The following is a 17,008-nucleotide window of genomic DNA, read 5'->3' on the forward strand; positions in this document are numbered from 1 at the left end:
TGGTGGATTTTATTTTAGTTTCACTGGTGTCGGTGTCACCGTTTAGAGCCCAGATAGTGTCACACAGCCTAGTAAAGTTCTTCACGAGTCCAACCAAACCCGAATACACGAGACCCGACCCGGGACCTGAGCGGGTCCAAAATGTAAATTTTTCCCTCGGGTCTGGGTCGGGTCCAGTTTTATTGTCATCGGGTGTCGGGTCTATGTAATTACAGCTGATAAACCCTAGTGGACATGAATGGACCCGACCCTGGTCATAGCATATTTATTTTACTCTAATAAGTTGAATTTATTGACTTATAGAAGGCCTAGCCAACATATAAATACCTATATGTTAACTAGAAGAGCAACTTGGTTGATAAACATATATTTTTTGTCACTCAGGTCCAAATCAGGTCTGGTCTAGACCCGGACCCATTAGGGTACAGGTCGGGTATAGGTCGGGTTGTCGGGTCAATTCAGGTTTGGGTCCGGGTCCCACTTTTAAAAAATGATTGGGTCTGTTCATGTCCGGGTCTGGTTGCTCTACAGCTTAGTGTCTAGTAGTATCTATCTACAGACTGGGAAGAAGGGGGCATGCAACCATACAGGAAGCATCTAAAAGCAGAGACATACTGCCTTGAGCCTGTAGCCTGTCCACCAGTACAGAAAAATACAGAGACAGACAGACCGACAAAGAGCGAGAGAGAGAGCAAGAGAGAAAAAAAGAGCAAGAGAGAGAGGCTTGGCCTAGGAGGGAATAGCAGCAGAGTGTGTTCTGGCCCTTGGCCTCCTGGGAAGAATACGAAGGTGAAGGGATGAGTGCATCAGTGAGACAGTGACACCTGTGTGAGTGATGTTAAACAGTGCTTGCCTATGACACTGGCCTGCACCTCTGGGGGCCATCTCTGTCTCTGTCTCTGTGTGGCCCCCCGGCAGGGACCAACTAAAGACTCTCAGATCCTGGTCCACCTCACAGAGCAACGCACTGAAATACACAAAGATTGCAGCAGTCACTAGGACTGAGTCCCAAATGGCACCCTATTCCTTTTATAGTGCACTACTTCTGACCAGAGGCCATAGGTCTATTGTCTATTCAACAAGCTACATGTCGGTCTGACTGGACTGAAATGAGAGTTCGGTATGATCACACACATCTCTGCAACCATGTGAGACACACACACACACACACACACACACACACACACACACACACACACACACACACACACACACACACACACACACACACACACACACACACACACACACACACACACACAGCTCTGCAACTTGCCACTTCCATCATTGACTCCACAGTTACGTTAAGTGACGTTGGTTACTGCCATGGCAACTGATTTGCAATTCCTTTAGAGGGGGACAGGAGGGAGAGAGAGTGAGAACATGTGTGTGAATGTGTGTTTGTTTGTGTGTATGTGTTGAGGCAGTGGGACTGGGAGACAGAGAGAGAGAAGTACTCAGGCTCTTTGCAGCACTAGAGATGTCTGTCACAAACCATTACAGGAGGTGGGGACGAGGAGTCAAGGTCACAACAGCATCCACACACACCTTAACGCTACACACACACAACATTTTCTCTGAATTACCATTCACACAACACCACAGGCAGTGGTTACATGCTGATAGAGAAAGACATGCACTGTTCTGTGGCTCCAGGTGATATATGGTGAATATGTCTGCAGCACTGAAATGCATAATCCGCCTACTACACACACACAGTACTGTCACACCCTGACCCTACCTCATGTTTTCCACTGTGTCTTCAGGCATGGGCGCCACCGGCTGGACAGCGGGCAGGTTCTTACTGGTGGCCCCGTTGACGAAGGATGAGGAGGAGGTGGAGGAAGAGGAGGCTGAGTCTGTAGCTCCTGCAGGGAACAAACACATCAACCAACGTCACACTGGGAGAAGTATGGGAGCAGAAGTATACAACTTTATTATATAACCAAGTATACAACTATACACTAACTTCATTATATACCTAAGTATAGAAATACAATACCGGTCAAAAGTTTTAGAACACCTACTCTTTCCAGGGTTTGTCTTTATTTTTACTATTTTCTACATTGTAGACTAATAGTGAAGACATCAAAACTATGAATTAACACATATGTTCAAACACATTCAGAAGGAAAGAAATTCCACAAATTAACTTTTAACAAGGCACACCTGTTAATTGAAATGCATTCCAGGTGACTACCTCATGAAGCTGGTTGAGAGAATGCCAAGAGTGTGCAAAGCTGTCATCAAGGCAAATGGTGGCTACCTTGAAGAATCTAAAATTTGTTTAACACTTTTTTGGTTTCTACATGATTCCATATGTGTTATTTCATAGTTTTGATGTCTTCACTAGTATTCTACAATGTAGGAAATAGTCAAAATAAAGAAAAACCCTTGAATGATTAGGTGTTCTAAAACTTTTGACCGGTAGTGTATACAGTATACAACTCCATTATATACCTAAGTATACAACTATACAGTATACAACTATATTATATACCCAAGTATACAACTATACAGTACAGTATACAACTCAATTATATACCAAACTATAAAAATATACAGTATACTCCATTATGTACCCAAGAATACAACTATACAGTATACAACTCCATTATATACCCAGGTATACAACTATACAACTCCATTATATACCTAAGTATACAACTATACAGTACAGCATACACTATACAACTATATTGTATACCCAAGTGTACAACTTTACAATATTCAACTCCAATATATACCCAAGTATAGAAATATACAGTATACAACTATGCTGTATATTATCTACCCAAGGTCTGTTTCAGTTACAGGGACGACCTATAGGAATGACATCCGCCTCGGACCATTGTAAGTATATGAATGTCTAATGTCCAATTCACTATAATTGGTTGTTCAAAAACGGTGCATCTGTAGAATTTCTTGTTAATCATTTCAAGAGTTATTATCACTCAGTCCAATATTGGGTTAGATATTTAATATGATACGATTAAGATGTTTTCCATCCATCATCATTCCAGGTATCACATGTCCTTGAGTTCATGGGTCACGTTGCCAAAGAACATCTCCAGAACAGAACATAACTGGTGAAATTGTGGGGTCTGAGGGAATGAGGGAGAGAGAAAAAGAGATTGGGAGAAATAGGGGGAGAGAGATAGAGAGGGAGGGGCGAGGAGGTGACAGAGAAGGAGGGAGGGGGAGAAAGAGAGGGAGGGAGGGAGGGTGGGGGAGAAAGAGAGGGAGGGGGGAGAAAGAGGGGGTGGGAGAGAAGGATTATAGATGGAAAAATAGGGAGCGAAAGAGAGAGAAGGGGGAGGAGGAAAGACCCTGGGTTTAGCTGAAAGCACACTTTGACTCTGTCACATTTCTCACATTCCTGCTGAGGGGATAGGAACGTTTAATAGGTGTTGCAGCTCTAATGATCTCTGTATTAAGTGGCTTCTTTCAGAAGCCTGCTGCATCATGGGACCCTGGGGCTCAACAGCACCGAGCAGGGCCTTAGGGGAGAGGACAGTCAAATGGAACACTATTCCCTGTTTAGTGCACTACTTTTGTCCAGGCCTACTCCTATATTCCCTATAGTAGTGCACTATGTATGGAATAGGGTGCCATTTGGGACGCACATGCACTACAACTACTACTAGACTATAGTATTTTGGTCTGAACCACCACACAGCAGTGGGTCATAGTACTGTATAGGCAGCATGGTCATGTAGAGCAGTAGAGAGTGCCCTCTGGTGCTCAGTATGAGTTTCTACACTCCATTATTAAACCTCAGTTATCCAGCCGACAAACAAATTGGATGCGTCCCAAATGGCACCCTATTCTTTAGATAGTGCACCACTTTTGATCCCTATGGGCCTTGGTCAAAAGTAGTGCACTACATAGGGAGCCATTTGGGACGCAAATTCTGCTCCTATTCCTGGACCGGCTTCAAAGGACACATTCCAGACCCACTGGGTTATTAAGATCTGCAGTAATTACTCAAATTAAATACTAACGAACTCCAACGAGCAACAGTTCCCTGGAAATAAACCACATTACCGACCGAACACATTAGTAGAGTGTTATTAGTAACCTCGTGGGTCTGAGACCCTGTTTACCATCATTCAGAGGGCTTGTATGTCAGGCTGAATCTTAAATCAACCGCTGTCCCTTTACCCCTACACCTAGCCCTTACCCCTACACCTATACCCTACCCCCTACACCAAGCCCTTACTCCTAGCCCCTACCCTTTACTCACTAGCCCCTAGGCACCTCATAGACAAGAAAGGATCAGATAGGTATAAGCAATAATATTGGTATGGTAGTAGTAGCTCCCTGTTATTCAGCTACTGTAGGTTAGGTGGAATTGTCACTAGTATTACTCATATCTACCCACTACTTTCAAGTATACACAAGTGGCTAGGTGTTAGGGGCTAGGGAATTGGGGTTAAAGTGGGATGCATGAGAAGGCTTAGTCCCAAATTGCACCCTATTCCCTACATTTGACCAGGGCACATGGGTGTAGGCTACCGGTGGTGTTGATCATGCTCTTGGGGGTGTTGGAGGCTGCAGCAAAGATGTTGGGGGTGGAGCCTGTTGCCAGGCTGCTGGAGGATGCGTGTCCAACCGTGTTCACAGCCAGACTGCCTGGTGGAGGCTTCTTCACTGGGACCACCACACTCCTATACAGAGACACACACACACGCACACACACACACACACACACACACACACACACACACACACACACACACACACACACACACACACACACACACACACACACACACACACACACACACACACACACACACACACACACACACACACACACACACACACACACACAGAGAGAGCAGCTGCAGTAAGTGGGTAATGCTCCTATTACGTTATTAAGAGAAATATTAAATCATTAAGAAGAGATATAAATACATGGATATAAAAAGACTGTTCTATGTGTGAAGACACTTCTGGTTTCCTCTTATGCATTTATAGCCACTAAAACACATCACATGAGGGAGGAAGGCAGTAAATACTGCCAGCAGGTTGTGCATCCCAAATGGCACACTATTCCCTATATAGTGCACTACTTTGACAAAAGCCCTGGTCAAAAGTAGTGCACTATATAGGGAATAGGGTGCCATTTGGGATGGAACCAGGGTATTTAGACAACCAAACTTGTGACCTTCCCATAGTCCACTTGGAGAGCACAGAGCATACATTCAGACCACTGGGATCTACTGCAGTTATTTATTCACTTCTGATGAACAGCATGACACACATGCATGCGAACACACACGCGAACACACACACACACACACACACACACACACACACACACACACACACACACACACACACACACACACACACACACACACACACACACACACACACACACACACACACACACACACACACACACACACACACACAGGGCCATGTCAGTATGCTGCATATTACAATATCTGAGATACTGATGCTGACAGCGTCATTTATTCAATACATCTGTGTACTGCTGCTTTGGTCTAGACTAGAGATCTCATTGACAGCAGCCCATCACTGAGAAAATCAGCTATATATTTTATATTTTTTCTGAAGGTATTCCTCGTTCATATTGAGTTATTTATCTAATCATTTATAGGAGTAGGAACACAAACAATAAAAACACTGACAGGTTGAATGAACAATCACATGCCTTGATCCATCACACATCATATTAGCACGAATTCACATCTGTCCCTACTGTAGATGGAATTTAAAATGAAAAGGGGGAAAGCTAAGATAAGGATGTGTGCAGCTATCCCTGTGTGACATGGTTACGGTCTGATACTGTATGTTGATCCAACAGGAACCTTTTATATGAATAATTGATTATCTGAGTGCTCATGAATGATGCAAAGATTATCTAAGGCATCATTTATTAACAGGGGTGTGTTTAATAGGGGCTGCTGTGAATAAAGTGAGGATTAATCTAGTAAGAAATATTAAAGAACAGGAGGTGATGACTGTAGATACATACATTTATATACACACACACATCCTCAATCATATAGATATACTATGGAAATAGATTCAAAAGATTACACTTCCTAACATAATCAGTTCAATTAAAACCAAACAGAATAAATCAGTTCTTCATTCAAAATGTAATCACAAATACAGAGCTAGACAGCATCCCCTGTGTTACTGTTACTGTCAGACAGCTGTACTAGAGAGAGGGAGACAGAGAAAGAGAAAGAGAAAGAGAAAGAGAAAGAGAAAGAAAGAAGGGAGGGAATTTAAAGGTGCATTCAGATCAGCCGTGCACTGGTCCCATCTGGTCATTCAGTTCTGGGTATTGAAGTCTCTAATTGAAAACTCCACCTCAGAGAGACTATCAACCAGAAAGGCCAGGGGACTCAGCCCTCCTCTCAACGCTCTGAGCCTTTTCTTTGTGCTCTGTTTTGATGTTGTCAGTCCCTATCAGCCTCAGGCCTGACAGCCCAGCCGTCCTGAGGCCTAGTCAGTCTAGCAGCTCATTCTGCTGGTAGGTGGAGAAGAATTAGACACAGCAAATTGAGGCTGGATGACATTAAAGCATGAAGGAGTCGTATGTGTGACCTGGACACTGTGTGTGAAAGCATTTCAAAAATAATACAGAGAGCTCTGGCAACTCATTTCAGCCTGCCAGGGCATATTAGGGCTGTGAGTGGTGAGGAGACAGGCTTGGGCATGGGGAGGGAGGAGGGAGGGGGAGGGGTAAGATGGGACGCCGCTTCTGTTTAATCAGTCATCAGGGCCCAGGGGACCTCTGCAGTCCTTCAACTGACCCTTCATCTCCTCCTCCATCTCTCCTTCCTCTCCACCTTTCTTCTTTCCTCCATCTACTTATCGCTTCTGTCCTCCATTTTTACCTTCATCACAAGTGACACACACAGCAAACAGGCCCTTCCGACAGCCACACCGACAGCCACACCAATCTTGACATGGTTCAGGGGTTTGTTGGTACAGAACGTTCACCAGACAGAAAGATAAGGATTCTGGGATGTGAACCCTGACCTCCTGTCAGCAGCAGGTTACCACAGGGACGGCACACAGATTACTGGGTTCTTATCTACTGCAGGAATGTAAACACACAACATACACAAGACCTTTCCAACACACACACACACACACACACACACTCCTCCCCATGGGGGCTTAGCGAACTGTACCAGATGTCTAACATGCGAGTGATGTTAAACTGATAAACTGTGGTGTGTTGACTAACAACTCACATTATATTTCTGTCTTGAAGCATATGTACTGGTCATCAACACATCAACTCCTTGTTAAGAAAATAGATGTTTTACTGTCACACACACCGGATAGGTGCAGTGAAATGTGTTGCTTTACAGGGTCAGCCATAGTAGTACAGCGCCCCTGGAGCAAATTAGGGGTAAGTGCCTTGCTCAAGGGCACATCGACAGATTGTTTTACCTTGTTGGCTCAGGTATTCGAACCAGCTACCTTTCCGCTCTACCGCTAGGCTACCTGTACCCTTAACACAATATCTTACTGTGGAGCTCAAGTTGTCAAACATGTATAGTACCAGTCAAAAGTCTGGACACACCTACTCATCCAAGGGTTTTTCTTTATTTTGACTATTTATTTTGACTATTTTTACTAATAATAGTGAAGACATCAAAACTATGAAATAACACATATGGAATCATGTAGTAACCAAAAAAGTGTTAAACAAATCAAAATGTATTTTATATTTGAGATTCTTCAAATAGCCACCCTTTGCCTTGATGACAGCTTTGCACACTCTTGGCATCCTCTCAACCAGCTTCATGAGGAATGCTTTTTCCTTGAAGGTGTTCCTACATATGCTGAGCACTTGTTGGCTGCTTTTCCTTCACTCTGCGGTCCAACTCATCCCAACACATCCATATGTGTTACTTCATAGTTGTGATGTCTTCACTATTATTCTATAATGTAGAACATAGTAAAAATAAAGAAAAACCTTTGATTGATAAGGTGTGTCAAAACTTTTGACTCTTACTGTATAAGACATGCATAACAGAGTAGCCTCCAGTACAAAGAGTGGAACTGCATGGTTGTGTGTGTGTGTGTGTAACGTACCTGTCAAAGGAGTGGAACTGCATGGGCAGCATGGGGGAATGGGTCTCTCTCTGTATGGCAAAATCAGGGTAGGGGAGGGGCTCTGGTCCAGGTTCCACCGCCTCTACAGGCCCAGCAACTAGGCTCTTCAGGATCTTTCGGACGTTGATGTTTGATTGGCTGATGGAGGAGATGGAGGAGGTGGTCCTTAGGACCTCCAGGCCAGGCGGCTCCAAGAGGGACTCTTGACTATGCTTCTCCCCAGAGGAGAGGCTGCCGAGTAGGGAGGACATTGCGTCAGCTCGCCCGGGACCTGAAGTGTCCAGGTCTGCCCCGTTTAACACACTGGCCATCTGGAGGGGGGAGGGGGGGGTTAGTTTACTTATATACTCTTGTACCTGTACTCTTCCTGGTTTTATGCACAAACACACATTATAGTACAACTCCAATCCACTATAATGGAACGAAAAAAGAGAACACAGTCTAGTATCTAGATGGGAAACCTGTTCCTCTCCAATGCCAGAGTCAGTGTGCGGCAGACAGCCTCTCTCTATGTGGAGCTCCTCTACAGGGGTGGGGGGCTCCTTACTTTGGTCAGGGTACGCCAGGGGGGTCTCTGGAACACACACACACACACACACACACACAAATATGTGATGCATTGTGGGTTAATTGTGATTGACTGACCGATCTACAAATAATAATGAGTAGTCATTTAAGATGCAAGGTGATTCGTAGATCAGCCAGTCGGCAGTTGCTGACTGCAATGCAGTTGATGTCGAACAAGCCCATTCTCTCCCCATCTAACTTCCTCGTTTAACCTCTTCTAACTTCCATCCCAGATAGACAGACATCTGCCATCTACCTGTTGGCTGGAAACTCTCTTCCTGGTGATATTATTTATGATGGCAGCGAAGTGTCCTTCCCAGAAGCCTCTCTGATTCCATCCTCCTGGCTGATTGACTGGCTAATGGACAACGACAGACGGCTGGAAATAGAACAAGCCTCACAATGCCCCAAACCCTCAGCATCTCTCTGTTTTTCTCTCTTTCTTTTACGCTCTCTCTCAATCTATTTCTCGATGTCTTGCTTGCTCTCTCTCAGTGTGTGCCCAGTGGGATGTTACTGTTCATACCACAGAGACCAGGGCTGCCTGTACAACTTTCATACACCCACGTTCCCTTCACCTCTCACATTTCCCATCTCCACTTCCATTCCTGTTTCCATATTTAATTCTGCACAGTGCAATTAGTGGATCACATTAATTAATCATAGACCTGAGAGGATGGGAGTTGAATAACAAAAGCAAGCACCTGTGCTGGTAGATGAGTTGATCTCGTGGCGAATGCTGTATGCTGATTGGCTGATCATCCTGTTGGTCTCTCTCTGTGGTTCCAGGATGTCCCTGTACTTTGACACCATGAGGACAGAGATAAAGTAGACCACCGCTAGGGCCAAGAACTGGGCCTGCTTGCTGTCATCCTGGTGGGGACACATATACATGTTACACAATCACACGCACACAAACATGTTACACACGCACCAGCACACAAACAGTCATACTCACCACATCCCGGAACACAACAGCTCTCAGACGATTGATATCGACATCCTGTAGAAGTCTCTCAGGGTCCTGGATGGGAGAAAGTTACTGAGACATTTTCTGCTGTAGGAGATCTAAAGTGAGGAGACTAAGGGAGTCTGACATCATAGTGGCCGTGTAACAATCTGTTTACTTAGCCGCTATCGTAGCATCCATATTACATTGCGTGTCACACTTAATGATCTTCCACACACCTCCCACTTATAGTTCCTGTATGTCCGGTGTCACAGCCACCCATCAACTGTACCATTATTACCAACTTTATATGTATTTTTAAATGATGAGGTTAGTGTGAGGACCTACCTTGTTGGCAGATGCTGCACCATACAGGTTGTCCTGGCTTTTACTGTTGGTCCCTCTGTCCCTCTGTCTCTGTCTAACATCCAGACAGTTCCTCACTGCTACACAACACACTGGGAGGACAGACAGACAGACAGACAGACAGACAGACAGACAGACAGACAGACAGACAGACAGACAGACAGACAGACAGACAGACAGACAGACAGACAGACAGACAGACAGACAGACAGACAGACAGTAGGTCACCTGCTTGTCTGATCACTGTTCAAGCTGCCAGGCCAGAGTCATGGTGAAACAAACAGCCAGACAAATTTCACACTACAGATGATGATAGTGAGAGAGAGAGAGAGTGTGTGTGTGTGTGTGTGTGTGTGTGTGTGTGTGTGTGTGTGTGTGTGTGTGTTCGCGTGTGTGTTCGCGTGTGTGTGGAAAATTCTCCCTCGTGGACAAAGTCTATTTTAGGCTTAGGGGTTAGGTTTTGGGTTACAATTAGGGCTAGAATCATGGTTGGGGGTTAGGTTTAGGAGTTAGGGTTAGGGGTTAAGGATAGGGTTAGGGTTGAGGTTGAGGTTAGGTTTAGGGTTAGGGAAAATAGGATTTTGAATGTAAATAAATGTTAGGTCTCCACCGGTATAGTAAAACATAAGCTGTGTGTTTCAAATCAAATCAAACTTTAAGTGTAGACCTTACCGGTGGGGACCTAAATGCTTACTTCCAAGCCCTTAACCAACAGTACAGTTCAAGAAAGAGTTAAGAAAATGTTTATAGACAGGGGGCACCGGTGCCGAGTCAGTGTGCGGGGGTACAGGTTAGTTGAGGTAATTTGTACATGTAGGTGGGGGTGAAGTGACTATGCATAGATAATAAACAGCGAGTAGCAGCAGTGTACAAAAGGGAGGGGGGGGTGTGTAAATTGTCCGGTGGCAATTTTATTAATTGTTCAGCAGTCTTATGGCTTGGGGGTAGAAGCTGTTGAGGAGCCTTTTGGTCCTAGACTTGGTGCTCCGGTACCGCTTGCTGTGCGGTAGCAGAGAAAACAGTCTATAACTTGGGTGACTGGAGTCTCTGACAATTTTATGGGCTTTCCTCTGACACCGCCTAGTATATAGGTCCTGGATGGCAGGGAGCTTGGCCCCAGTGATGTACTGGGCTGTTCGCACTACCCTCTGTAGCGCCTTACGGTCAGATGCCGAGCAGTTGCCATACCAGGCGGTGATGCAACCAGTCAGGATGCTCTCGATGGTGCAGATGTAGAACCTTTTGAGGATCTGGGGACCCTTGGCAAATCTTTTCAGTCTCCTGAGGGGGAAAAGGTTTTGTCGTGCCGTCTTCACGACTGTCTTGGTATGTTTGGACCATGATAGTTCGTTGGTGATGTGGACGCCAAGGACCTTGAAACTCTCGACCCGCTCCACTCCAGCCCCGTCGATGTTAATGGGGGCCTGTTCGGCCCACCTTTTCCTGTAGCCCATGATCAGCTCCTATATGTGTGCGTATGTGTGTGTGTGGTGAGTGTAAGTGTGGATTTGTTCTGAGTTACTTCAGAGCTAGCTTCAAAAGTCTGGCCTTTACACAGACAAGCTACCTGACTGAACTACCAACCACTACAGCAGACACACACCATTTATGAAAATCATGACTCACCAAAGCACATTTACTATCTAATAGCAGTGCATTTAGAAAATTAATTAGCTAGGATGACCATATCAAAGAATTTCATGGAATACTGGAATTACTGAAATGATAGTGAAGTGATTTTGCCACTGCATTTACTGATCTCATGAATCATCTAACATGACAGTTAATGTGTGTGACAAGTGCACGCGCACAAACACACACACACACACACACACACACACACACACACACACACACACACACACACACGTGCATGCAGGCACACTCTTACCCAGTCGAAGACACTGTCTCATCAGGCCTCCAGAGGACATGTTCTTCTCAGCCTCTATCTCAGAGAAGTTGAGAGAGCTGGCGAACACCAGAACGTCCACCATGGCCATCAGACGGGACAGGAAGGACACAGCCGTCTCTGAAGACATGCCCTGGGTCGCATCGATGTTCTCCAACTCAGCCTGATCACAACGCAGGGGTTCGGGGACAGGGGAGGGGGAAGACAGTCATATACACTCAAGAAACAGAAATACTAAATATTGCTCTATTGTACCTGAGAGAATAAATGTTTAGAAATAAAATAAACTTACAGCATATGCACTAACCTGGGTACTCTGGCCATGCACACAAACAAACAGAAGAAAAAATAACAACAGATGATTCAAATCAACAAATCCAATCAGCAGGTAAAGCACATTCAGTCCTTAACACACATAAGCAAAACACACAGAGGAAACCATCACCAACTTAAACGACTCTGACAAGGTAAAATTCTCATTAGCTGAATATATAGCAGAATGAAGCTGAGCAAATGAAAACGGCTACAATCAATAAAGACAATCAACTAGTCCTATTTCCTAGAGACCGATCATTAATTAAGACATAAACATGCAGTTCTTAATAGCCACCACTAGATGGTAGTGTGGCACCACAGAGACGCTGAATGGCTTACAGAAGGAGAGGTGGCAGAGAAGCTGACTGACTGATTTACAGGAGGACAGGTAGTAGAAAGACTGACTGAATGAATGACTTACAGAAGGAGAGGTAGTAGAAAGTGACTGACTGAATGACTTACAGAAGGAGAGGTAGTAGAAAGTGACTGACTGACTTACAGGAGGACAGGTAGTAGAAAGTGACTGACTGACTTACAGGAGGACAGGTAGTAGAAAGTGACTGACTGACTTACAGGAGGACAGGTAGTAGAAAGTGACTGACGGAATGACTTACAGAAGGAGAGGTAGTAGAAAGTGACTGACTGAATGACTTACAGAAGGAGAGGTAGTAGAAAGTGACTGACTGACTTACAGGAGGACAGGTAGTAGAAAGACGGACTGAATGACTGACTTACAGAAGGAGAGGTGGCAGAGAAGCTGACTGACTGACTTACAGGAGGACAGGTAGTAGAAAGACTGAATGACTGACTTACAGAAGGAGAGGTGGCAGCGGAGAGCAGAGGAAGGATCCCTCCACAGGCGATGATGATGTTGTCTACCATCTGAGACAGGAGGTGGATGGTGTTGTGGACAAAGATGATGTTCTCATTGCTGTTGACAAAATCCATGACGGATTTGGTTGAATGGCTGCAGGGAGGCAGAAAGAGAGAGGGAGAGAACTGGATTACAGTTCATTTGATCAGGATGCAGTAGCATGTCACACAATGTTAAGCATAGGTCAGGTCAGGGATACGTGGTGAATAATCAGCAGCAGTAAGGCTAGTTAGAAACCCTGGCTGCAGGATATACTGTAACTCTTGTTTTACTCTCAATTAATGTGATATTCGGTTGTCTTACCTAACTTAGTTGAATGCACTGACTGTAAGAGCATCTGCTAAATGATCAAAATGTTAATGTAACATTCTACTGCATGTGCTTTGTGGAAGCCCAACGTGGTCAGAAATAGTGCACTACAGAGGGGCAATGGGCTTTGATACAAAGTAGTGCACTACATATGGACTATGGTGTGATTAGGGACATGTCCTCAATGTCTCGGTCCCCTCACCTCCTCCAGATGTGGACGTCTGTCTCCAGGGCCAACAGCAGGTCGGTGAGGAGGCGCTGGTGCATGGGCGACCATTTGAACTCTGGGATGCGGAACATGGTGGTGCGAGGGCCAGGGCTGAATTGGCGGCGCTGCTCCTCTGTCATGGGCATCCCTCTGAAGCCCAGGTCCACACGCAGGTCACGCTCTAACTGGGCTGCTGTACGACTATGGAGGGACTGACACACACACATTAGACACACACACACACACACACAGACACACACACACACACACACACACACACACAAAACTGTAATTCATAGTGTATAAAGCAGTGTGTAAATTAAAATGAGTCATTACATAACAGCAGAGACTCTAATAATAGTATTTTAGTCCTCGCTCCTCCTCCTCCTTCACTTCATCTCTCTCCTCCTCCTCTCTCTTCTCCTCCTCCTCCACTCTCTCCTCCTCCTCCTCCTCTCATCCTTCCTCGCATCAGACTCACTAACAGGAGGGAGAGAGGAGGGACAAAGGCAAGTGGGAGAGAGGAGGAAGAGAAGACAAGAGGGAGGGAGGTCTTGTAACTTAACTAACCTGTGTAGTAGCAGTGGTCTGTATCTTCTTAACCTCCTTTCCTTCGTCTGACCTCTCTGTGTCTGAGGTGTTGCTGACTGCATCTGTCCCACTACCTTTCCCACCAGCCAAGGGCTCGCCCCCCTCTGACAACCCAGACCCTCCAGCCCTAGCTCCAGCCCCCGTCTCTGTGAACTCTGACCCCTTAGAGCAGGCCTCTTCCCTGGGCATGGAGGAGACGTCACCCAGGGTGGTCTGGAGCTTAAATCTCTCCTCCTCCAGGATTTTGCTGATCGGACCACCAGGACTGACCGTGCCGACCATGCCGACGGTCCCCAGCTCAGAGCTGCCAGTCATGTGGGCCAGCAGGCCCAGGTCATGGCTGTGGCCCGGGGGGATTGGGGACTCGGGGTCTGGATCAGGGTTAGAAGCAGGACTTGGCAGGACCAGGGGCTCTTCCTGTTGAGTTCAGTTCTGTTTAGTTAACTTGCACATAACAAAACACAAGCAGAAGAAAAGAAAGATGAACTAACCTGGCCAAACAGGAAGCTGCTGTTGCTAGGGAGACTGTCCTTGTCGTCGTCAGCAAGGGTGATGAGGGGACCAGTGTTGTGGTTGTCGGGTGCGACGGCGACAGTTGCGTTGGGGACCAGCACTCCACTGGCGGCGCTGCTGCTCAGCTTCTCTACAGCAGCACAGTAAACGTTGTCCAATAGGGAGTCCACCTGGACCAACGCCCCGCCCCTGTCCTCAGAGACAACGCCCCCAGCCACACCCACTGTCACGCCCAGCGGCTCTGGAGACAGGTCCAGGTCATCCAGCTTCACCTCTGTGGCTTCCACCTGGGGAGAGGGAGGGATTGATTGATTAGCTGATTGATGGATTGATTGATTGATTAACTGACTGACTGACTGATTGTAAGAGTCTACTTGCAAGGACTGTGATATGTGGTGTTTTTTTCCAACTAAACTTAGTTGAATGCACTGACTGGAAGTTGCTCTGGATAAGAGCATCTGCTAAATTCATCACTTGTAAAAACTATGAAAACATATGGAGACACCATACCTTTTCAGCCTTGATGTCCACCAAAAGGTCATGAACCTCCACTCTGACCCCTGACCCCATCCTCCCTGTCCCCCCGTGCCCCACCTCCTCCCTTGTCTTCCCCTCCGACAGTATGTTCCGGGGGTGGCCGGGGGTCTCGGGGTAGTCGGCCTCGCTCTCCGGGGTCTGTGTCTGGGAGTCTATCTCTCTGATCTCCATGTTCCCCTGGATGCCCCCAGCCTGGAGGTCCTGCAGGCCTGAGATGGTGCTGACCAGACCCTTCCTCCCCTTCTTAATGTTCTCCTCTTCCTGACGCTGGTAGTCCTCATACATCTTAGCCAGGTACTCCTTATGGGCCTCATATGTTACCTACAGTATAGAACAGACATTATCAATAATATTATCTATAATTAATCACCTATATCTAATAATCAAGCTCATCTCAGCCAGGTACTCTATATGTGCCTCGTGTAGGTTACCACATAGAGAGGGAGAGACATTATCAATAACTTAATCAAAAGTAGTGCACTATATAGGGAATAGGGTGCCATTTGGGACGCAGGCAGCCACTGAGTCTTACCTTGGAGTGAGCGATGGAGAGCGTATCCACCCAGACCCTCCAACCTCCCCACTCATACTTGATGGCATGGTAGAGCAGGATCCTGAAGAGGCTGTAGACCATCTCCATCATCTTCTGTTCCTCTGGGTTTTTAGGGTTGATATAGCCCAGACTGAACATCCAGTCCTGCCATACTGAACACTGCAGCAGACACCTACAACAATAATATATACTATTACAACTATTATCAATATGTTTCTCACTACTAGAGCAAACAGCAGGAGAGACCATCGCTACATAGTCAGTAGTCTAATTTATTAAAGTCGGTCTGTAGGCCAACAGCATATTTTCAAGTACTCCCTCTGATCGTTGCTCGGTTCTAACGTGACTTGATCACCAGCCACTCTGTCAGTGAAACAGTCACAATTCATTCTGATCACCTTCTATTATGTACATTAGTGAAATGATCTGATGCTTTGTTATATAGTCAGAAGTTGGACAACAATAGTGTGTAGATTGGTGATAATAGTCATCAGTTATACCATCACTATCACTTGAACGATTTATGATTGATGCCTGAAGATACTGACAACAGGATACTAACAGTGCTGTCACTGCTGGGAAAGAGTCATTACACAGCTGTAAATTATTGAGTGACTGCCTCTGTGCCTGCCTGCCTGCCTGCCTGCCTGCCTGCCTGCCTGCCTGCCTGCCTGCCTGCCTGCCTGCCTGCCTGCCTGCCTGCCTGCCTGCCTGGGCTGTGTGTGTGTGTGTGTGTGTGTGTGTGTGTAAGCTTGCATGCATGTCCTCACCGTCGGTTTTCGCGGCTGTTGCTGAACAGTTTGATCATGTCTGAGAGGAAGAGACGTCGAACCTCCATCAACTCAACGCTGGGGGACGAGCTCTTCAACAGAGTCGCTACTACCTTAAGGATCACTGGAAACACACACACACACACACACACACACACACGACTTTGCTAAGTCTGCACTTTAAAGAAAGTTTGACTTGACTACAATAACATTCAGAGGGATAGCAGACAGACTTACTGGGGTTCTGTATCTTGATTGTAGAGTCTGGTTCAGGGTGGGGTTTGTGGACGACCTGGGTACACACCTGCTCTGTCAGGATCTGATGGGAAGAACACAGACAATCACTAAATAGGGAATAGGGTGTCATTTGGGATGTACCAAGGTAGTCTCTGCTTCTAACAGGACAGTGGGGTGGACATAATGAGGTTA

General features: G+C 46.0%; 1 protein-coding gene across 3 annotated transcripts in view; it reads right to left on the reverse strand.

The window, feature by feature from the left end:
• The window catches only part of LOC106580977 (neurobeachin), a 344,141-nt gene that overhangs the window by 183,701 nt on the left and 143,432 nt on the right, over window positions 1-17,008 (reverse strand). Inside the window, exons 19-35 of one of the 3 annotated variants that reach the window (XM_045703700.1) lie at window positions 16,817-16,898; window positions 16,580-16,703; window positions 15,789-15,981; window positions 15,230-15,577; window positions 14,698-15,006; window positions 14,186-14,623; window positions 13,610-13,827; window positions 13,038-13,191; window positions 12,217-12,225; window positions 11,892-12,072; window positions 9,983-10,092; window positions 9,644-9,709; window positions 9,390-9,558; window positions 8,580-8,692; window positions 8,098-8,429; window positions 4,519-4,670; window positions 1,742-1,868 (exon numbers count right to left, since the gene is read on the reverse strand). In XM_045703700.1, the coding sequence (XP_045559656.1) occupies window positions 1,742-1,868; window positions 4,519-4,670; window positions 8,098-8,429; window positions 8,580-8,692; window positions 9,390-9,558; window positions 9,644-9,709; window positions 9,983-10,092; window positions 11,892-12,072; window positions 12,217-12,225; window positions 13,038-13,191; window positions 13,610-13,827; window positions 14,186-14,623; window positions 14,698-15,006; window positions 15,230-15,577; window positions 15,789-15,981; window positions 16,580-16,703; window positions 16,817-16,898 (3,125 nt within the window). Of the gene's footprint in view, window positions 1-1,741; window positions 1,869-4,518; window positions 4,671-8,097; window positions 8,430-8,579; window positions 8,693-9,389; window positions 9,559-9,643; window positions 9,710-9,982; window positions 10,093-11,891; window positions 12,073-12,201; window positions 12,226-13,037; window positions 13,192-13,609; window positions 13,828-14,185; window positions 14,624-14,697; window positions 15,007-15,229; window positions 15,578-15,788; window positions 15,982-16,579; window positions 16,704-16,816; window positions 16,899-17,008 lie in introns of all 3 variants that reach the window. The other 2 variants (XM_014162593.2, XM_045703701.1) reach the window with 2 other exon arrangements.

This window comes from Salmo salar, chromosome ssa20, assembly GCF_905237065.1.
Source record: "Salmo salar chromosome ssa20, Ssal_v3.1, whole genome shotgun sequence".
Lineage (NCBI taxonomy): Eukaryota > Metazoa > Chordata > Actinopteri > Salmoniformes > Salmonidae > Salmo > Salmo salar.